Below are 22,140 nucleotides of genomic sequence, written 5' to 3'. Positions count from 1 at the left end.
GGTGTTTTGGGTCCGACCGCACACCCGGGGTTGCCCCTCTAGCTGTTTTAGGAGCAGGACGGTGTCGCCGACTATAGCAAAATGGTTCGTGCCAGACGCACGAGGGACAATGGACAGTGTTTACATGTTCGGGCCGTTTAGAGATGTGTAACACCCTACGTCCTGGTGAGTATGCTTTGTGTAATGGGTTACAAGGTAGCTCTCTAAAGCGAGAACGTGGAGAGTTGAGGTGGATGGCTGAGTGATGGGATCGATCCTTCTGAAGGGGTGCTCCCTAGGCCTTATATATTCGACCGTGGGGCAATACATGTGGATATGATAACAATGTGCACCTAAAAGATAATGAACTGTTTGAGTCTATCTTCCTATGGTTCTGTCAACCTATCCTCGCCTGGTTCCGTTGCATGGGGCTCCAGCGCGGGAAAGTCGGATCTTTGTTGTGGTCGCTTGCTCAACGCTGTGGGTCGTCCGGGCTTGCACCAATCCGGCCTTACGTCAACCTGCTTTACTGACTGTCCCTCCCCAGGCCCACGAAGGAATGGCCTTACGATTTATTGGGCCCTTGGGCCTCTCGTGAGGTCTTTTGCCCTTCCAGTGGACCCGGGGGATATCTGTCCCCCATAAAGAAGAAAAAGGAGAAGAAGGACGCGGAAAAGGCCCAGGCCCACGAGCGGATGCGGGCTTGGGAAGCCTTGGAGAGGTGCCGTCGGAGGTAGGAGAGGGACGGGCTCCCGAGGGAGCCGTCGCCAGAGACGCCTGACGATGATGACGATGATGATGATGATGACGAGGGCGACGACATGGCGGCCTGTCTTGGCCTCAGCCCGAATATGAGGCTAGGCTAGGGGTCGCTGAGCCAACCTCCAAGTGGGTTAGCGCCATCAGAATCTAGGGTCGGGACATCAAGGTCCCGGTCCGAGGAGCGGGGGCAGGCCGAGGGGGTACTTGACCCCTTGGCCGAGGTAGTTGAGGTGACTCCGGGGAGTCAAGCCGATCTGCCTGTCCCCTAAGAGCAGTCGCCCGTGCCGGCTGCACAGGAAGTTGGTCCTCCAGCCATCGTGACGACGCCTGGGCGGGCCGCCCCTTTGGCGCCTCGGGCGCCCGAGGTGGAGGCGGCGCCGGAGTCGGCAGCGGGGCTACCCTCGGCAGCGCCTGCGAGGGCCGAGGCCTGAGGGGCCTCCCCACAGGCACGATTGGCCTTGGTCCGGAGCGGGTAAGTATCCGAGGATACCTCTGCTTTGGTTTTTTCCTCCGTGTGTCTTGATCTTGCCTTCTCTCCTTCTTTCAGCAAGCAGAGGCAGAGCTCGACTAGTCTGGCCCCCAGGAAGGCCCTTAAGATGGGGCTAGCCTCTGCAGCCGGTGCCGCGGCGCACCAGGCCGGTTGGCTGGCCTCCGCATAAAGCGCCCTCGAGCGGGGGGCCCAAGCGGCACGAGTTGCCATGGGGCAAGTCCCCCGGGCCGACCCCTCTGTCGGGACGACCATCGTGTCGGAGGAGACTGCTGACGCGGTCGTGGCCCCAAGCCCGCCTGACCTGTTGCTGGCGCCGGCGTCGACTCCCGCCGGGGCCGTCGCTGATTCGCCCGCGGAGCCGCCCGTGGCTCCCGACGTCGGGATGGTTGAGGAGCCACCGCTCGTGGTCGTCCCCGACCTCCCCAGTCTCGGCCATAAGGAGAGGGCGGACGCCGTTGCCGAGGTCGGTGATCGGGGGCCCGCCTCCTTAGCCGAGGGGAGGCCCAGTACGTCGACAACGAGGGTACCCGATGCGTCGACTGCAGGGGGTCCCAACGCCTTGGAGGAGGGGCGCGCAGAACCGCGACCCATCTTGGGGGGCAGCGACCTTATCCCCGCGCGGTGCAACCCCAATGAGTGGTGTGGGCAGGCACTCCGGTTCTAGAGCCGCGGCGCCTCGGAACCCCTCTTCCTCCTCAACGATGAGCGGGAGGAGCAGTCTCAGAATGAGCTCCGTGAGTATGGCGAGGCAGCGATGGGGTCGCTTCGGTCGACCATGGAGGCAGCGATGGGGTCGCTTCGGACGAATCAGACAACTTAGCCCCTTTTTAAATACGCTTTTGAAAAGATTTTCTTTCGGAAATCAGAAGCACTATTAGCCCTCATGCACATGCATCATCTATATGCTCTATGAGGCACTAAGTTTCTCAAAAGGTAAACATTATTGACCCCTCTTGATAGTACGACTATCTAACGTACTAATCCTACCATTTTACTTCTCTAATCACGTTTTGACCGACAAAACCAAAACCTATCGATTACCTTTGCCTTGAGCTATTCCACATTCCACACCAAAGCCTCCAAGACTTCTAAAGTAGCTCAACCGTCAGTGGTCCAACCCGCATTCTTATTTTCTCCAAAATTCGTTAGTCCACATATAATTGTCATTAATTACCAAAACTTGCTCATGGATCACCTTGCGCCAAGCTTACCATACCACCTAGAGAGTGACCACCGCCCTCACCATGTTTTGGTTTTTTAGGCCCACCATGACTGACAAGAGCCACACCCTTATGTTGTTACATTAACATCGGTGCGAGTGCTCTACAACTTTCTCGTCTTATAGAGCCCACACTCATTTGGCCATGTTGCAATATAAGTCACCATGTTTCTATGATGGAGGACATCTCCTGGAGTGATTGATTGCCGTGCCAACCTCCATGCAAAACCCATATCTTAGATGGTACCTAATTTTTTCAAAGACTTCTCCACTCCACTCCTCAGATTTATAATCTAACCTCCGAGTCGTATTCTCAACGATAGCCTTCACCGATTCATGAGTGTGGACAAGTATGAAGTATCCGGTATGCTGGTCGAACACAACAAATCCCATGATGCCATGATTTCAAAAAAACAAAAAAGAGAAAATTTTGTTTCATTTTATAGGGGGTGTTTGGTTTCTAAGGACTAATGTTTAGTCTCTAGATTTTATTTCATTTTAGTTCTAAAATTGCCAAATATAGAAACTAAAACTTTATTTTAGTTTCTATATTTAGCAATTTATACACTAAAAAGGAATAAGATGAAGGGACTAAATATTAGTCCCTAAAAACCAAACACCCCTAGATGAGAGAGAAGAACATATGGCCCAGAACCGAGGAGGCCGTTTTCCAGATGAGAAAGCGAATAACTAACGGCCCACTTGCCCCTAAAGGCCCAAGACGACAATTACTTTCGTTGCGCGCTGCAACTGCCGCTCGCCGATCCGCGCACACAGCCGACTGCCGCCGCCATGGAGGACGTTCTGACACCGCCGCCGCAGCCGGAACTCGCCGGAGAGAAGCGTAAGAGGGAGGAGAGTTCGCTGGATGCGTCCATCGAAGACGCTCCATCCGCCCCCGCCTCCACCTGCAGCGCTGAGGATGCGGCCGGCAGCGACGTCGCCCGGCACCCGATGTGGAAGACGAGCCTGTGCTCCTTCTTCCGCCGCCGCGGCGCCGGCGCCGAAGGGTGCAGTCACGGGGACTCCTGCCGCTACGCGCACACCGAGGAGGAGCTCCGCCCACGGCCCGACGGCACCTGGGACCCCACCTCCGACCGCGCCAAGGAGCTGCGCAAGGTCGCCGCGGAGGCCCAGGAGGAGGCCGAGGAGGAGGTCACGGTGGATGAGCAGTCACTCGACAAGTGCCTCGTCGGGCTTCCCAGGGGCTGGACGGCTGATAGGCTCAAGTCCTTGCTCCAGGATCAGGCAATTAGTACTAATGCTCAATTAATTCTTGTCCTTGGTTTTATTGGACAGTGTCTCGTACTGTTAAATCTAGTACTACGCATTGCCCGTCGTCATCAGCAACTAGAACTATATTTAATGCCAGAGCTCTAGAAGTTTGCTTAATCCATTGTCACCATTGAAGCCTCAAGCCTGAACCAATACTGATTCTATCCAGCAGGGACGTCTAAGTGATCATGGTCTATGAGTGTTTTAGGCAGCTTAAGTGTGATTCGTATTGGTACATGTAGTTAAATATCAACACCAACACATTTGTAGTCCGATGCAGCCAATTTTCCCCTTATCCTTTTAAAAAAAGGAATAAGGATATGCATTCGCGAACCCTGTTAGTTTATGCTGAGTTGCCAACTTAATTGTTACATATCAAATGATGGCGCTGCAGGGAATCTCGTATGCAACAGCAAAGAAAAAGAAGGGAATGACAGTTGGTTTTGTGACTTTTCAGAGTGTTGAACAACTAACAAATGCAGTTCAGGTAATTGTCCCTCTCTACATACTGTCTATTTGCTTGGGTGTCTAGGCAGGGAACATTGAGTTTTACCTCTTGAATTGGTTAGGTCCTTAAGGAGAACCCTTCTGATGGAAAGCAAATTAAGATAGTAGATGCCAATCGTAGGTCCCATCAAAAGGCACATGCTGGAGCACCTGTATCCAATACTGGAACTGCAACAGAAAATGGTAGTAGTCCTACTACACCTGCAGAGGAAACATCTGTGCCTGAATCGGTGTCATCAAGTAAAAAAGGTGCCCGTGATGCAGTTACTCCCCTTGCCCATATGACTTACATTGATCAGCTAGAACACAAAAAGCAATCTATGGCACAGATACTGAAGAAACTTGTAAGGCCAATTTCACGTCCTTGTACAGTTCTAAACACTGATAAACTATGGTTCTGCAGAAATTGCTAATATCTCTTTTACTGTCTAATCTAATGCAGACTCGCAATGCTAGGAAAGCTTGCCCACCTACCATTCCCCATCCTGATTGGGTTTTTAAATCAAAGGAAATCGGTAACTTTCCAAGCTTATTTTGTTACAATTTCACATGGGATTCTCAGTAATTGTGATAAGCTCTTGAATGGCCGTCAATGTGCTGATCCAGCATCCATTGTTATCATATAGTTTATATTCTTTATTTCTTTTTTGTGTTTCAAAAAGTTTCCTTTACTAGTACTTTTACTACTGCTCGTCGAATGCAATTACACTCATAGCTTGTTTTAGCTCTAGCCAAATGCTAGCTCTGCCTCTTATGATCCCCATGCAGATTCTTTTAGACAACTATATATAGAGTTATGGATGAAGATAATTGTATGACATGTTTTATGTTCGATTTTTTGGCTGAATGATTGAAATGTAATGCATATTTTGATATAAGCCATGCGGAATTGTGAGTAAACTGAAACAATCTTCATCCCAGAGGAGTTAAATCTAGCGCTAAGGGGCATGCATGCTAATCCTTACTAAGTAATAATCCAATTTCTAGTCAAAAGAGAAGTATTAATCACTGTTTTCAAGTCGGGCGACCAGCTGGTCGCCTAATCGGTCCTGGTCGACCTTAGGTCGTCTCCTAATCGTCCTATATAATTTCTGGACATATGTATATGTATATACAAGCAATTCTGCAATAGCCAATAGGCTAGGCACTATATAAGTCTGAACTGAAAGTCTGAAATAGGAACTAAAATATTGAAAGTACAAGCAGCAGAACTGAAAGTCTGAAATTGGAACTGAAATATAACAGTAGCAGCAGAACTGAAAGTCTGAAACTGAAATATTGAAAGTACAAGCAGTAATGCAGTACTTGCTAGTCTGCTACCTAGAACATTGGTGCAATGGTGCTGGTAAGAAACTAAGAACATCAACATACTGTGACTATTGACTAGAGCAGACAGAGCAGAACACTGGTGCTGTGATGGTAAGAACCAAGAAGGCAAGAACTAGAGACTGCAGACATACTGATAATAAGATAGAAAAGGGGGAGGAGGGGAGCAGGGGAAACCTTGAGATGACGAGGTCATCTCGTCAGTCGTCAGTGGTGCTGGTCTGGAGTCAACGCCGGTGACCTGGAGACGCCAGAAGTGGGTGTGGAGCCGGCGCAGGTGGACTGGAGCGGCCACCGGTGACTGCACTGGACGGCCGACGGCGGCAGAGGACAGACAACGGGCTGGAGAGGAGCGCATGCAGGGTTTTGGTTTCGGCAGGGAAGGCAATTTGTTTATATTACTTACTGTAGATGGGTCGAAACAATAATGAAGCCCAATAGAAAACCCTAGCCACCACTGAACGACCAGAAACCCACTAATCGGATGATCTAGACAACCAGAAAGTCTGATCAAGTCGTCCTGCTAATTGGCCACTTTCAGGCGACCAGCTCGACTAATCGTGGTTAATTGCGATTAGTCGGATGACTTGCAAACAGTGGTATTAATCAGCAGCAAATAGTTATGCCATATGTGTATGTGCTGATATCATTGCTCCAAAGGCAATAGGCAACAAGGCGACCTACGGTGAACTGGGTATGCCTTAACTAGACACCCAAGGTGAGCTGCACCTGCTTGGACGCCTAGGTGGCGCCTTTGAAACAGAGGCCAATGGAACAACTTGTTCAGTGTTTTTTTGTTATATATTTTTCACTACCCTACGATGGTTATAGCACATTAACGTTGAAGACTCTTCCATGGAAACACTGCTTCTATTTTTGAGGCTTCCATGACCCTATTATAATAGAACACTAACTCTTCCATGTTTCAATGATTCATATCAATAGCAGACAAGCTGTTAAAATCTTTAGGCAAAGACATATGAGCCATGGTGCTGACTGAGTATAAAATGTGTGTCAGACTCCGACATGCCTTTCTTTTGATTAAAAGTGAGCATAAGTGGCATGCAATCCAACTCTTTACAAACACAGACACATTCTAATATGTCTCACTTACCTAAAACATATATAATTCTGTTTTGTGCCAGTGCCTGAGACACTTTGCAATTAATCTCAAATATATGTAATGTGACTTCTGAACATATATGTGGGGTCTGAAAATTTTGCTTTTTAAGCTTAACTGGATGCATCTTATCATGGCCTTTGCAAGGGCCTTTTGTGCTTTGCCTCTTGGTAATGCCCTTCTGGACTCTACTCCTTTTAGCTAAGTAATGGTCTGTTCAATTACTCAGGTGGCCTTCCTTGCAAGTTTGAAGGCATTTTGGAGTCCCCAGTTGTTAATGGATACCGTAACAAGTGTGAGTTCTCTGTAGGATATTCTTTAGAGGGCAAAAAGACAGTAGGATTTATGCTCGGAAATTTCAGGTTGATTTCTCTTTCTCATTTTTTCACTGCTTTTAATTCCATTAATAATAACTGGTACACATAATTCTAGGGAAGGCGTGACTGCTGTTGAGGAACCTGAGAACTGTCCAAATGTCTCAGAAATTTCCTGCAAATATGCTAAAATGTTCCAAGATTTTCTTCAATCATCAAGTTTCCCTTTGTGGAGCAAGATTGACAACTCTGGGTTTTGGCGCCAACTCACAGTATTCTCTCTAACTTCTCAATCCACAGCTAGATGCTTCTATTTTATGTTTATGTTGGGATTTAGAACTAAGACAACTATAGAATTAACTTTGTTACACTGGGATTGTTTTAGGTTCGTGAGGGAAGATGTCCAGCTGAAGCTGTTGTTTCACAGAATGCAGAATCACAAATATCAGAAGTCATGCTTATTGTGCAGGTTGTTTAGAGTAAAACCTCACTTGTAGTGTCAACCTCAATGAGTAAAGTCATAAATGGAGTATTTGGTTTGAGGAATGAGTTAGTCCATTATCTCCTCACTTATCACTTTTTTACTTGGTTTATGAATTGGAAATTTGGAATAGGTTGATCCATCATCAACTCATTCCTCACAAGGCAATAATTAATACTAGTATGAGGAATGGAGTCATTCCATCAAATTTGAGGAATGATCTCATGATGTAACGCCTCATCTAGTATGGTCGATTCCTCAAACCAAACACCCTAAAACATTCCTAGCGGCTGGCAGCTGACACCCTATCAAACTTTGCCTGTAATTTCAGGTGTGTTCGACAAGTGTTGATGAAGCTCTTATGAAAGAAGAGTTTGACAAGCTGTCTGCTGCCCTGGTACAAGGAGCAGCAACATGCTCACCTCCCTTGCCACTGACAACTATTGTAGTGCAAGTAAGTTTTCCCAGCTTCTTCAGAACTATGATTTCTGGCTGTTCTTATTATTTATTACTTCATTTACTTTACATTTTTTTGCTTGTAAATCATATTATGTTCTGCCCGGTAAAAGCTTATACTAATGGGCCATGGCTTATTTTGTCATGGTTGTCAGGAATTTGATTAACATTTTGCTTGGAGCACATAAGAGAGCTTGTAGCTTTGAACTGGACTTTTGTCTTTATATAATACTCCCAAATTTGTATAGTCATTCATGCCTAACATTGGGGCACTGCCGCACTGGGCTCATTATTCATTTTTTTAGTGACTCTTTGGATCATGTTGATTTAGAAATAACATTTTTTGAAAATATAGGCTTCATATGATTTTCAGGAAAACTGATTTTAAGTTACTTTTCTTTTGGATAAGTATACAGAGCATTCTATTTAGATGATTTGTTCAGTAGTGGAGAAATTTAGATTGGAAACCGATTCATGAAAAAATGGTTGATATATGTCACAAAACTTTTACTATGTGCTAGCTTTTTTCAATATCTTGATCTTTATCTTGGCTAACAAAACCAGATTTTTTTGTTAAGCTCCAAAAATTGTGGTAAAACTTGAGACCAAACAACCACTTAGTGATGTTACTTTCAGTTTATGTTGAAAAGTTGGCTGTCTGTGTTGTACTTGAAATAATTAAAGAATAGTAAAACTTGAGATCAAACAACCCCTTAATGGAACCAACTTATGCATGCAGGATCATAAAGGGATATCAAATGCTGCACCTACTGATTGCCCACTGATCCCGCTATTGGTACCAAAGGGAGATAAGTTGGATGGCACATCAGAAGATAAAACAAGAATCCATGATCACATAAGCAACTTAAAGTTCTCTATATCACCAACAGCTTTTTTCCAGGTTATTAGCTGAAACAAGTTATTGCTAATTCCCTTTTCTGTTTACAAATAAATGTTTTAATGACACACAATTGCACAGGTTAATACTCTTGCTGCGGAAAGATTGTATGCCCTTGCTGGTGATTGGGCTAATCTCAATTCAGACACATTACTTTTTGATGTGTGTTGTGGGACTGGAACTATTGGCCTGACCTTAGCACAGCGTGTTGGAATGGTGATTTCTTTTACGCCCCGTTTGGATCATTGTAATTGAATTTCATTCTAATAATAGTAATTTATGCATATATCAATTAAGCTAGTTCGGTGTTATACAAAATATATTTGTATACTATTATTAGCAAGATATCGGAGATATTTATGTGCTACGTTTTTATTATAGAGAAGTGAGACGAAGAGTGTCATGTAAGTTACAGAGTAGAATCAAATTCTACTAATGCATAAAATCATTTCCCATCCTCCACCCCATGAATTTGAGATAGACTTGTATCTTTACTTTGGAAAGTGGTGGAATGTCAAATTCCAAACTAAATAAGTTACTTTATTGAGTGAATTCCAATTCCTCTAAAATGAAGAGATCCAAACGCCCCGTTACAGAATTTGTTATCTAGTGTAACACGCAACTACAGCTTGAGCCATTATTAACTTATTTAGATTCTTGTTGGAAGTCTCTGTTTCTTTGGAAAAATCTTTCTCAAATCTATTTACTAATTTCTCCAGGTTGTTGGGATTGAAATGAATGAATCGGCAGTTTCAGATGCTCACAGAAATGCTCTTATCAATGGCATAAAAAATTGTCGCTTTGTCTGTGGTAAGGTAAGGCTCATATTCACTACATGAAACTGATGCCACATTGCCTCATCCTTAACTACCATGTTGTCTTCCTCTAGGAACTACCATAATGTCATCCTGTTCAGTTCCATTGTCTTCCTGATCTATCTGCATAATGAAATTATCTTATTTACGCTCATGTATTGGGATTAAACAGGCTGAAGATGTGATGGGGCCCCTTCTCACAGAATATCTTGGTTCACCACAGCAGCAGGCTGCAGCTTCTAAAAGTAATTCTGAAATCGATGATACAAGCAAAACTGAGGATATGATTGGTTGTGCAAGTTATGATGGTGAAAATATAGATAGCTCAAAGCAGAGACATGACAATGCTGAAGGTCAGCAGCCTATGGACACGTCAGTTGATCATCCTACCTGTGCAAGTGAGGTGGATGGGATGGACGTGGTTGATTGCAATCATGATGAAAACAATGTGGCTTCTGGTGAACAAAATTGTGGGGAAGCATCATTGATTAATGGTAAACCCATTGAGACATCATCAGATAATAGTTTGGAGCAAGGCAAGACATGCAAGGATGGTTCTTCCAGTCCAAACAACAATGTCCTTGCTGCTAATGCATGCCAGTTTAAGAATGTCGTTGCTATTGTAGACCCTCCACGTGTTGGCCTTCACCCTACTGTAAGTAAATCTCAGCCTACCGCTGAATGATTGTAGTGAATTCCTTTTTTTTTTATCGAACGCGCAGGAGAGCTGAGCATCTTTATATATTAGAGAGAAAGAAAGACGGTCTTACAAGAAGGGAGAAAAAAACTTGCTATGCAGGAATCCCCAGAAAATCACACACACCCTTAGAGCTTTTACATGTTTGTTACATAATTTTCTCCGACCACAGTAAGGGCTTCGGCTGAAGGGCGGGCCTGGTGCAGCGGTAGAGCCTATCGTCTGTAACCGAAAGGTCCCGGATTCGAGCCCCAGCCTCTGCATATTATGCGGGTAAAGCTTGGCGTTTAAAGATACCCTTCCCCAGACCCCGCACAGTGCGGGAAGCCTACGGCATTGGGTACGCCTTTTTTTTACACTAAGGGCTTCGGCTAAGCCTAAGCTTCCGAGATGTTTGGCTCCAACTAGCACCCAACACGCCAACTCACTAAGAAACCTCTCTGCACCTTGCCGATGGAGGGAGAATCACCCTAAAAGATCACCCGGTTACGCTGCAGCCATAAACACCATGCACCTAGTATAATATCAATATTAAGGCCTTTCTTGTCTTTATGCACTCGGTTACAAACTCTTCTCCACCAATCAGCAAAAGGGATATCCTCTACACCAGGGGAGAGATGACCAAGCCTGAAAAGAGATAAGAGGCTGTGCCAAAATTGCTGAGCAAAGACACACGTAGTCAAGAGGTGCTGAACAATCTCTTGCTCTTGATCACAAAGAGGACATGCTTCCGGATGTGGGAGGCCTCTTTTTGCCCATGTATCAGTTGTCCAACATTTATTCCTCATGGCTAGCCATAGAAAGGTCTTACATTTAGGAGGGGCCCAACTTTTCCATAACCTCTTCCATGGCTCAAAAAGGATGGATCCTGTGAACATGACCTCGTAGCAAGATTTAGAGGAGAATCGACCAGAAGCCTCGTGCCTCCACACACTCTGATCATCATCTTGGGTCAACACTAGTACACTACCTCTCCCATAGTATCCTAGAGAAGTAGGTACTGCTGCATCCCCACTAATGTCCCTCACCCACAATCTGTTGTCAAGAGCTTGTGCCTGAAACAGTCTGCCTGTTGTCATTTTCCTGTTGTTATAGTGCAAGGAGCTAGTGTTTGCTCCCTGTATTTAATCAAAGAGCTGGTTATCTTAGTTTATCCCTCTATATGCTCCGACGCTGTTCCTTAGTTATCATTTGAATACTGAACCTTTATATTTGTCAAACATCTTTGTGTTTGTAGGCTTGTAGCTAAAACACATTAGCGAACCAAAACACCTAGGGTTAGCACAATGCTTTTTACTGGATTTACTTGCACTATGCTCTAGTGTATATTCTGATTTTTACTGGGCCTGGTGCAGTGGTGGGAGCTGTCTCACCGAGTCACCAGGTTATGAGTTCAAAGCAGTGTCTCTGGATTTGTGGGAGGAATGTTTAGTTCGGTCTATCTCGTTTCTAAACCCCACTCATGTAGGAGCCTCTAGTAGTGGGCATGTATTTTATTTTTACTAAAATGCTAACCTTCATGGTGGATCATACTCACATTCAAAGTATCTTTATAGGTGATCAAGGCATTGAGGACGCATCCACGTATTCGACGTCTAGTGTACGTATTTCACATACTTGTGTTGTACCATACTGTCTTAGCTTGACAGGCACTGGTAGATTTTCTTACTTCCCTTTAAGATAAAGTTACTAGCCGCATATGCAGTGAAGTGTTTGCTGCTGCGCTATTGAATTGTAATTGAGGTAGTGATGTCAGGTGGTTATGTTCTGAAGGTCAGGGGCAGTTTCTAGCCTAGAGTTTAAACAAACATACAACAGTGTCATGGATTAGTCAGTTACAGCTGTGAAGCTCACTCACTGCTTGTTTTTCTTTTCTTGTACCACAGGTACATTTCCTGCAACCCTGACAGTCTAGTCGCCAACGGGATCGAGCTTTGCACACCAACACCCGAGAAACAAGAGAAGAACAAAGGCAACCGAGGGTGGCGGTCTATGAGCAGCGCGGGTCTCGCTCGGCAGAGGACGAAGTCGATGCCCAACTCTGAACCTTTTATCCCCAAGAGGGCAATGGCTGTCGATCTGTTCCCTCACACACCGCATTGCGAGATGGTTATGCTTTTTGAGAGGTGAAGGAAGTGTGTCTACCAATTGGACGCAGCTGGCGTGCCTCAGATTCTTGTTAAGAGATTTTTGACCTTTGTGTCGAGGACCATATCTGTTTTTCCTCCTCACCTTGGCCCATCCATATGTTGTAACTTAGTAACATCTATTCGATTGAGAGGCCATGACGGTTGGTGTTGGTGGTTACTCTTTCGGATTTGCCTTCTGTTCGGCTACACTTAATCACTGGTATGTATTTCTTTTTCGTGTTAAATGGATGGCATAGTAGGACTAATTCGTGTACGTAAAATGTGTGCTAGTAGCCATACCTGGCTCAGCTTTTATATCGATGGTCCAACCTGGAGTGACATCCTAGTCAGGGAAGAAAACCGTGCATGAGAGCTAGTGTTGGCCCAACCGTGCTAGCATTTGTATCTGCTACTAGAAATAGGCAGCGTCCTATCGGACGCTTTGTACCAGCCACCTACACTATGGAAAAACTGGGGAGAGACCGGAGTTGCAAGATCAGGTTGTTCAGAGGTATCTTTGCAAATCCTAATAGAAATGTATTTACAGAAATAGAGCATCGTGTCAGACAAGAAATATGTTAGTGATGCTCAGGAAATTGAAGTTTTCCTCTTCCTGAATATTCATTCTCTTGTGTGTTAGAGTTCAAAAAGATGCAAAACAGACTTAACCACATTATTCCCGCTTCACCAATTGTTCTTAAGAAAGAAGGGGAACAACATGATTCTTAACTGGAGATGACCCCACTGAATTGTCAAATTAAGGCGCTACATCTACTAAAGCCACATTTAGTACTTTTGTAGGGTTGCAACTCATGTCCTATTGGTTCAATTTTTCAAAGCTCGGTTAAATAGTAGGAGAGGAATCGTGTCACCAACAGAGAACTGCATAAATAACTTTTTGGTGATCCTGGCACTTATTTTATTTCATAAATAACCAAAAATATTGCTTGTGAGTTTTGTTGGGTTTTAATTCTAGCCCACCACAATTTGTTTGGGACTAAAAGGTTTCGTTGTTATTGTTGTTGAAATAACGAAGTATATTAAAATCATTTTTAACTTATAAAGTCTTACACTTCGACAAAAACAATTATTGCATAACTTACTGAATTCCTGAGCATGAGGCGCATGTGCCATCAGATTAACTTTTCAGGTACCCTTGACTCCATTACTGCGATAATGTGTTACACACGACATATATTCAATGGATACCAGTTAATAGGTATTCTAGTTGATAGCAGCCTTGGAGGTTAGACTGAGATTTTTTTAAGCGGCAGTAACGGAGTAGTATCCAACTTTTGCATATTATGCAGGTAAGGCTTGGCGTAGAGCCTACCGTCTGTAATCGGAAGGTCCCAGGTTCGAGCCCTACCCTCTGCATATTATGCGGGTAAGCCTTGGCACTTAAAGATACCCTTCCCCATACCCCGCATAGTACGGGAAGCCTAGGGCACTGGGTACGCCCCAGTGGCCTGGCAGATAGTTTTGGCGAAGTCCAGAAATTCACAGGTTCTTGATGCTCCAGAAAATTCATGGATCTTGCTCCCAAATATGAATTTTTGGGTGCTTCAGATTTCATGGAGCTAGTGTGTTTGGATATAAAAAGCAAGATTTGGAACTATTTTATCTAGAGCTATATAGTTTGTATCCAAAACAATCCCATATTGCTGACAAACTAAAATAGCAGTGAACTTTGGTTGCAAACGAGGTTTCAGATACATGCTAATTACCAATCCGTTACAACCGGTAGAGGCCTTGACCTTGCATTGTCGATTAGCTATCTTCAACTGCTGCAGTGTAAACAGGAGAAGACAGGCGGGAGGGCAGCACGGGCACCGTTCGGAGCTCGACACGTTGTTGTCCTCGTCGGCGATGCCTCAGCCTCACAGCTGTCGTGCCTTGCACCCGCACCGCTGCGGCTCGGCTGGACAGCCGACGGTCCAGGCCTCCAGGGTGAGTCGCCGAGGACGGCAGCACCGCCGCACCAGCGTGCAGCAGATCGACGTCGTTCCCCAGCATGGCGACACCAGCGGCCTACGGATGTTGCTCTCGGAATGGTCGTGGCCCCGCACCAGCTCCACCTTCTCCAGCGGCTAGAACTGGCAGAAGAATTCTGCGATGTCAGGCTTCCTCGCCCACAGCAGCAGGTTCCCCACGAACACCTTACCCTTCTGCCGGAAGTCCTCCGGCGGCGGCGACGAAGGAGGAGGCGAGGGCGGAGGCTCCTCGGTCGTCTCCAGCGTAGGAGGCGGCGGGGGCAGCTTGCTCGTTGGCCATAGGCTGGAGGCGAGTGGGTTCGCGTGAGGAGGAGGCAAGGGCGTAGATGGGCGGCAGAGGGGTTGAAGGGCCTGCGAGGAGGCGAGGCATGTGTAAGCGGAAGTGGGGAACACGGACGCAAGCGCTCGCTCAGCTGAATCAAAGGAAGAAGTCGGGTCCGAGAGTGTGGGCTCACGCGGCCACGTGTCGTACACGCGGTGGTCGATGAACGCGTGAAGTGCGGGCAACGCTTGAAACCGGGTGAGGTTTTAATAGAAGAGATGCTAAATTTCTCCCCGCCCTGTACATGCATACGGTGTATATATGACTGACAGGTGGCCTATGATGGCATTGCTGCGCTGCCTATATCGCTGCCCTTCTCATGTATCTATACATGTCCAAACCGGTGGGCCGTGCGGCGCTGCCTTCTAGTCAGCCTTCAGCTGCAGACATGGGAATGGGAGTGTGACAGCACCACGCCATGGCCACCGCCGCCGGCGATGTTGAGAACCCCCACGTTCCTCCTCAGGCATAGAACAACATTGCATCCACTATATACATGATAGTGCAGATGGAGTCGGAATCTTGTTTCTTTGATATGTATGCATGCCTTCTGAAAGAGATCATCGTTTTGCGTTGTATTTTATTGTGCATGTACATTCTCCGAAGCCGTTTTTTCTATACCATTACATCCACAAGTTTAAACTTTGTAAAACACACTCAACAAAAGGCACCAAGACTTAGCATATCATCAAAATCAACGGTTTAAATCGCTGGATAACTCCCCTCTCTCCCTTACTCAAATCCAATGGCCAATATTATTTGAATCATGTCTCATCCCTCCCCCGCGATCCCACCGCTCCCTGCCTCCCCCTCGACCTCGCCACCCCCTCCTCCCCCTCGCTCTACCGTCGTCGGTCCCTCCCTCGCGTCATTGGACCTCCCCCTGACCCCAACATCCCCTCCCCCTTACTCGCATCGCTATCGGCAACTACCCTTGCACCGTCACCGCCATCGAGCCCTCCCCCTCCCTTTTCCGGGATCGTAGTATTAGCACGAGTTATAATTATAAGAAAACTAGTATAATGCATGTGCGTTGCTGTTAGATTGGAAACTCCAACCCTAATCTGGGTTTGGGAGATGTATATTAATATAGAGGTAGTTGAGCCTAGGCCCATTACATAGACACCATCACCACCCATTACACAGTAGCTCTAACACCCCTAGTCGAAACTCTAACCACGACAGATGTTGAGATTAGACCAGAAATCCTTGAACACAGTAGCCTAGGGAGATATATATATATATATATATATAGTTTGTACATTTGGAGCCCTGGTCTTCCAATAACTAGAGGAAGCATTGGCTCAACGGTTCAGCCGCACCAGGTTCGGGCGGCTATAAAAACACCCGGTCGCTAGGGATTAGGTTTTAGTGTGGGTGGCGGTTCCCTCGGGCGAGCGAGCGGCGGCGGCGGTTTCCTCGGGCGTGCGAGTGGTGGCGATCCCGGGGGCCAGCGGCGGTGGCGCGCCGAGGCGGGCGACCGGCAGCGGCACTCCCCCAGGATCGAGCGACGGCGACGCTCCTGAGGCGGGCAGGCAAGCGCTGACGACGCTTCTGAACCCGACGAGATTATATTTTACGGACGAAATAAAGCATTGAAAAATCAAATTTTTGTTTACATACATACCATTCCATTTCCTTTCAACTCAAATTCTTGCCATCCTAAATTTATGCGAATGCAATAGGAAACATATTTTGTACACAGTGCACCATAGTGCATAAATACCTTCGACGTGTAGCATAATTAACCTCAGTGTATATCATAAACTGGTTCTAATGAGCCTAGATGCATGGTTGTTGGAGAGATCATATATTTGTGGAGGAAATTAAGCATTTAAATCAGATTTTTTGTTTCCATGCATGTCAATCTATTTTTCTCTCAACGCACATTATTGTCATCCTAAATTTGTGCACATGCAGCAGGAAACTGATTTTTACGCAGCGTACTGTATTGCATAAATACCTACACTGTGTAGCATAGTTAGTAGTAGTATATTTCATAAAATGTTTCTAACGAGTCTAGCTGCATGACTGTTATAGAGATTTAATATTTATGGATGGAATAAAACATTCAAATCTGATTTTTTTGTTTCCATGCATGCCGCAATTAACAGATACACTTCCTAATTTCTCGCGCACGCAAATGGATACAAATTGCGCACATTCAAAGAATGGACGCATGCGGGGTGGGCTAGCAGCCAAGATGTAGTGGTACATGGCTGGCTAGGGCTTCCTGTATCCTATGAAAGCCCAGGGCTCCTAATAGCCTCACCCTATATATATACACGATTCTCTTCTAGTTTTATATACAATTGAGCATGAGCAGTTTGTAGTATGTAGTTTACCTGAGAGAGGGACCTTGTTACACTATATACATGATAGTGCAGATGGAGTCTGAATCTTGTTTCTCTGATATATATGCATGCCTTCTAAAAGAGATCATCCTCTGGCGTTGTATTTTATTGTGCATGTACATTCTCCGAAGCCGTTTTTTCTATACCACTACATCCACCGGTTTAAACTTTGCAAAACTCACTCAACAATTGCACCCAGACTTAACACACCATCAAAACCAACGGTTCGGATCGCTGGATAACTCCTCTCTCCCTTACTCACCCAAATCCAATGATCAATATTATTTAAATCATCTATCATCCCTCCCATGGGATCCCACCGCTCCCTACCTCCCCCTCGACCTGACGATCCCCCTCCTCCTCCCCTCACTCACAATGACGCCGTCGGTCCCACCCCGCATCATCGGCCCTCCCTTGTGACCCCAACATCCCCTCCCCTCACTCGTGCCGCCGTCGGCAACTCCCCTTGCGCCGTCACCTCTATCGACCCCTCCTCTTCCCCTTTCCAGGATCGTAGCATTAGCACGAGTTATAATTATAAGAAAACTAGTATAATGCATGTGCATTGTTGTTAGATTGGAAACCCCAACCCATAATCTGGGTTAGGAGTTATATATTAATACAAAGGTAGTTGGGCCTAGGCTCATTACATAAACAGCACCACAACCCATTACACAGTAGCTCTAACACCCCTAGTCGAAACTCTAGCCACAACAAAAGTTGAGACTGGACCGAAATCCTCAAACATGGACATAGGGAGGCCCTTGGCGAAGACGTCGGTGAACTAAGAAGTAGTTGGCACATGAAGAAGTCGCACATCACCGATGGTGACACGCTCGCAGACAAAGTGGAGGTTGAACTCGACATGCTTCGCGCGCTGGTGCTGGAATGGGTTGTTGGAGAGGTATATGGCACTGACATTGTCGCAATAGACAAGAGTATTCCTTGTTAGCGGACTATGGAGCTCATGAAGAACCTGACGGAGACTCACAACATTGTTGGCCACAACGCAGTACTCGGCCTCGGTGCTAGAGTGAGAAATGACCGGCTGCTGCTTCGAGGACCACGAGACAAGGCTGTCATCGAGGAACACTGTGTAGCATGAGGTGGACCAACACGTGTCTAGGCAGCCAACCCAGTCAACATCGGTGTAGACAACAAGGTCGGTGATCGCCGATTGTCGAAGAAAAAGGTCAAAGTCGATGGTGCCCCAGAGATACTAAAGGATCCGCTTCATAGAGGCAAGATGTGGCTCCTGTTGGTTGTGCATATAGAGGCACACCTGCTGGACGTCGTAAGCGTGCATATAGAGGCCTTGCCTTAAGTGTCCATAGGAGTCATGCACGCTTACAATCAGCCATGCCAGCATGCTCGAGAATGTCGATGATGTACTGGTGTTGATGGAGAAACAGGCTTGTGACCAGTGCTCCACGGTGATCCCTAGGTAGTGGTGCAGCTCACCAAGGTCCTTCATCGCGAACTCCTATTGTAGGGAGAAGATGAGGCACCGTAGGAGGTCGGGGGAGGAGGCCGTGAGGATGATGTCGTCGTAGAGAAGGAGGTACGCTGTGTCCAGGCCACGATAGAAGACAAATAGGGATGCGTACACCTTGGCCTCGACGAAACCCTGTGAGATCAAGAAGGTGACGAAGCGACTATACTAAGCTCCGAGCGCCTGATTGAGGCCATAGAGGTACCGATTGAGCTTACAGACCATGTCGAGGTGAGTTGGGTCTACGAAGCTGACTTGCTGAGGGAAATACACTATATTCGCTAGAGTTCCATGGATGATGAAGCTGAGGTGCCCGATCTTTCGGCGAGTAGAGATAATTCCGATTTGTCGGAAGATGACCCTTGCGATCCGACTACGACGAGCAAGCCCGAGGCGCCAATGCAATCGCTGAACCAACTCCCTGTGGTTACCGACCTTGCTGATGCGAGATCGGCCTGATCACGAAGATCGTTTCTTGTGCGCAATCGAAGAACGAACAAGAACAAGATGCGAGCAATCTAATCTATTACTCGAGGGTGGAGTTCTGAATACACGAAGACAGCGCAGATTTGCGCGTGTTCGAGAGTAGCTAAGGCTAACGTAAAACAAAACTCAGGAAATAAAGGAGGCGCAGCTCCTAAATAAATAGAGAGGGGGCGCAGCCCCTAGGGGCGGCCAACCCTAGGTCGTCCATTATGGGCCGCAATTGGGCTGGTCGTCTATTCTTCCGGGCCTTCGTTCTTTAACAACATGATGTAGTTCAATTCTCTTGCACGGGCCCGAGTCACTGGCCCAGGTGGAAGGGGTGGCGCCTGGGCTGGAGAAGGTGCTGCTGGTGTAGATGTGCTCGTGTTGGTGTTGATGTCCGCATCATCCTCCCCTTCTTGAACTGAAGTCGTCCTCGACGGCAACTCCTCATCTTCTCCCGCATACGGTTTCAAATCTGCAACATTAAAACTAGTGGAAACACCAAACTCCGCAGGTAGGTCGAGGGTATAAGCATTATCATTAATCTTGGTTAGTATCTTAAAAGGACCAGCAGCACGAGGCATCAATTTAGAACGGCGCAAAGTAGGAAAACGATCCTTTCTCAAATGCAACCAAACCATATCACCAGGTTCAAAAGTAACATGTTTTCTTCCTTTACTACCAGCAACCTGATTTTTTGTATTAGTAGCAGCAATGTTCTGTTTCGTTTGTTCATGTATGGTAATCATTTGTTCAACATGTGCAGAAGCATCTACATGTGGGGCGTTCGCAGCATTAAGTGAAATCAAATCAATAGGTGCCCTAGGAATGTAACCATAAACAATCTGGAAAGGGCACATCTTTGTAGAAGAATGCGTGGCATGATTGTAAGCAAATTCAACATGAGGCAAGCAATCCTCCCAACTAGAGATGGCAATGGGTACCCGAAACCCGAAACCCGATGGGTTTTTACCCTATTAGGGTACGGGTTTGGGTCAATTTTCATACCCATGGGTTTGTTAATGGGCATAAATGTATACCCGACGGGTTCATGGGTACGGGTTTGTTCCTATAGTACCCAAACCCGTGAACCCGTGGGTTTTTTAAACCCGACCAAACCTAGTGCATATTGTCATTTTATTTTATAAACTAACAACAAACTTGTTATCTACCTATTTACTTCCTAATTTTTATAAAATAGTGAATGTATAAGTAGTTGGTGATAGTGTTGCTTGCTTGCTATTATAGTTATTGCTAGTGTTATATATGTGGTGGATGTATAACTTAGTGCAAGGTAACTTGATTATACAACTTATTATTTGTAATTAATTCTCTCTACCAATATTTTTTATACCAAATCATGAACTCGTTGATCATTACATAAATTTTGGACCATGATCTCATTAATCATTACGATACTTATTGATTATAAAAAGAATAAGCATATTGGAGATAAAAACCCGCGGGTAACCCGTGGGTACCCGCAAACCCGATGGGTACGGGTTTGGGCAAAATTTCAAACCCGTCATGGGTACGGGTTTTTTAATGGGTGTAAATATTTTTCATGGGTACGGGTTTGGGATAGTAAAACCCGGCGGGTTTATACCCGTTGCCATCTCTACTCCCAACGTCTCAAATTCTTGTCTAAAACAGCCCTAAGCATGGTAGATAAAGTTCTATTTACTACCTCAGTTTGTCCATCAGTCTGAGGGTGACAAGTAGTGCTAAACAACAATTTAGTTCCCAATTTATTCCAAAGAGATCTCCAAAAATGGCTTAGAAACTTAGCATCGCGATCAGAGACTATTGTTTTTGGAATACCATGTAAACGAATAATTTCTCTAAAGAACAATTCAGCAACAATGCTAGCATCATCAGTTTTATGACAAGGTATAAAGTGAGCCATTTTAGAGAATCTATCAACAACCACAAAAATACTATCCCTCCCCTTCTTAGTTCTAGGCAAGCCCAAAACAAAGTCCATAGAGATATCAAGCCAAGGAGAAGAAGGGACAGGCAAAGGCATATACAAACCATGGTTGTTCAACCGTGACTTAGCTTTCTGACAAGTAGTGCAGCGTGCAACAAGGCGCTCCACATCAGCGCGCATCCGAGGCCAAAAGAAGTGGGCAGCCAACACCTCATGTGTCTTGTAGACGCCAAAATGCCCCATGAGACCGCCTCCATGCGCTTCCTGTAACAACAAAAGACGAACCGAGCTAGCTGGAACACACAGCTTGTTAGCGCGAAACAGGAACCCATCCTGTATGTGAAATTTGCCCCATGGTTTCCCATTAATACAATGGCCGAAAGCATCTTTAAAATCAGCATCGTCAACATATTGATCCTTCACAGTGTCCAAACCAAAGATTTTAAAATCTAACTGTGACAGCATGGTATAGCGACGAGACAAAGCATCAGCAATAACATTGTCCTTCCCGTTCTTGTGTTTAATTATGTAAGGAAAGGACTCAATGAATTCTACCCATTTAGCATGACGACGGTTCAGATTTGTTTGGGTACGAATATGTTTTAAAGCCTCATGATCAGAATGGATTATAAACTCACGATGCCAAAGATAGTGCTGCCATGTATGCAAAGTGCGCACTAAAGCGTAAAGCTCCTTATCATAAGTAGAATATTTCAGACTAGCACCGCTTAATTTTTCACTAAAATAAGCAACTGGTTTTCCTTCTTGTAACAAAACAGCACCTAGCCCAATACCGCTAGCATCGCATTCAAGCTCAAACACTTTATTAAAATCAGGCAATTGCAATAGGGGAGCTTGGGTTAACTTATCTTTCAAAGTGCTGAACGCTACCTCCTGCGAATCACTCCAAGCAAACGGCACATCTTTCTTTGTAAGCTCATGTAGAGGCGCTGCAATGGAGCTAAAATCACGAACAAATCTGCGGTAGAAACCGGCAAGTCCAAGAAAGCTCCGAATTTGTGTGACCGTCGTCGGTGTAGGCCACTCCCGAATGGCAGCAATCTTGCTGCTATCCACCTCAATGCCCTGCGGAGTAACCACATAACCAAGAA

General features: G+C 45.8%; 2 protein-coding genes across 2 annotated transcripts; one reads left to right on the top strand and one right to left on the bottom strand.

Moving 5' to 3' along the window:
• Nucleotides 1-3,103: 3,103 nt before the first annotated feature.
• On the top strand, nucleotides 3,104-12,734 carry LOC103646885 (zinc finger CCCH domain-containing protein 24). The gene is made up of 14 exons (XM_008671513.3): nucleotides 3,104-3,698; nucleotides 4,120-4,212; nucleotides 4,295-4,576; nucleotides 4,675-4,747; nucleotides 6,908-7,040; nucleotides 7,111-7,264; nucleotides 7,378-7,461; nucleotides 7,805-7,927; nucleotides 8,669-8,830; nucleotides 8,909-9,043; nucleotides 9,547-9,642; nucleotides 9,815-10,297; nucleotides 11,896-11,939; nucleotides 12,226-12,734. Exons 1-14 carry the CDS (start codon nucleotides 3,243-3,245, stop codon nucleotides 12,467-12,469), a joined length of 2,562 nt encoding a protein of 853 aa, XP_008669735.1. The 5' UTR covers nucleotides 3,104-3,242; the 3' UTR covers nucleotides 12,470-12,734.
• Nucleotides 12,735-13,987: 1,253 nt separating this feature from the next.
• On the bottom strand, nucleotides 13,988-14,954 carry LOC103646884 (uncharacterized). The gene is made up of 2 exons (XM_008671512.3): nucleotides 14,633-14,954; nucleotides 13,988-14,564 (listed from the first exon to the last, which is right to left on the bottom strand). The coding sequence occupies exons 1-2, from the start codon at nucleotides 14,830-14,832 to the stop codon at nucleotides 14,249-14,251; spliced, it is 516 nt and encodes a 171-aa protein (XP_008669734.1). The 5' UTR covers nucleotides 14,833-14,954; the 3' UTR covers nucleotides 13,988-14,248.
• Between the last annotated feature and the right edge of the window lie 7,186 nt (nucleotides 14,955-22,140).

This window comes from Zea mays, chromosome 2 (assembly GCF_902167145.1).
Source record: "Zea mays cultivar B73 chromosome 2, Zm-B73-REFERENCE-NAM-5.0, whole genome shotgun sequence".
In the NCBI taxonomy this organism is placed as follows: Eukaryota; Viridiplantae; Streptophyta; class Magnoliopsida; order Poales; family Poaceae; genus Zea; species Zea mays.
The sequence above is the reverse complement of the archived record's forward strand: the minus strand, read 5'-3'. Positions and strand labels throughout refer to the sequence as shown.

Excerpts from the sequence above, each read along its gene's own strand:
- LOC103646885 (XM_008671513.3), top strand. The coding sequence starts at position 3,243 with ATGGAGGACGTTCTGACACCGCCGCCGCAGCCGGAACTCGCCGGAGAG. Across the intron at positions 7,265-7,377 it reads GGTTTTGGCGCCAACTCACA|GTTCGTGAGGGAAGATGTCC; the intron begins GTATTCTCTCTA and ends GGATTGTTTTAG. Across the intron at positions 11,940-12,225 it reads CCACGTATTCGACGTCTAGT|GTACATTTCCTGCAACCCTG; the intron begins GTACGTATTTCA and ends CTTGTACCACAG.
- LOC103646884 (XM_008671512.3), bottom strand. The coding sequence starts at position 14,832 with ATGCCTCGCCTCCTCGCAGGCCCTTCAACCCCTCTGCCGCCCATCTAC. Across the intron at positions 14,565-14,632 it reads GGAGGACTTCCGGCAGAAGG|TTCTAGCCGCTGGAGAAGGT; the intron begins GTAAGGTGTTCG and ends TTCTTCTGCCAG.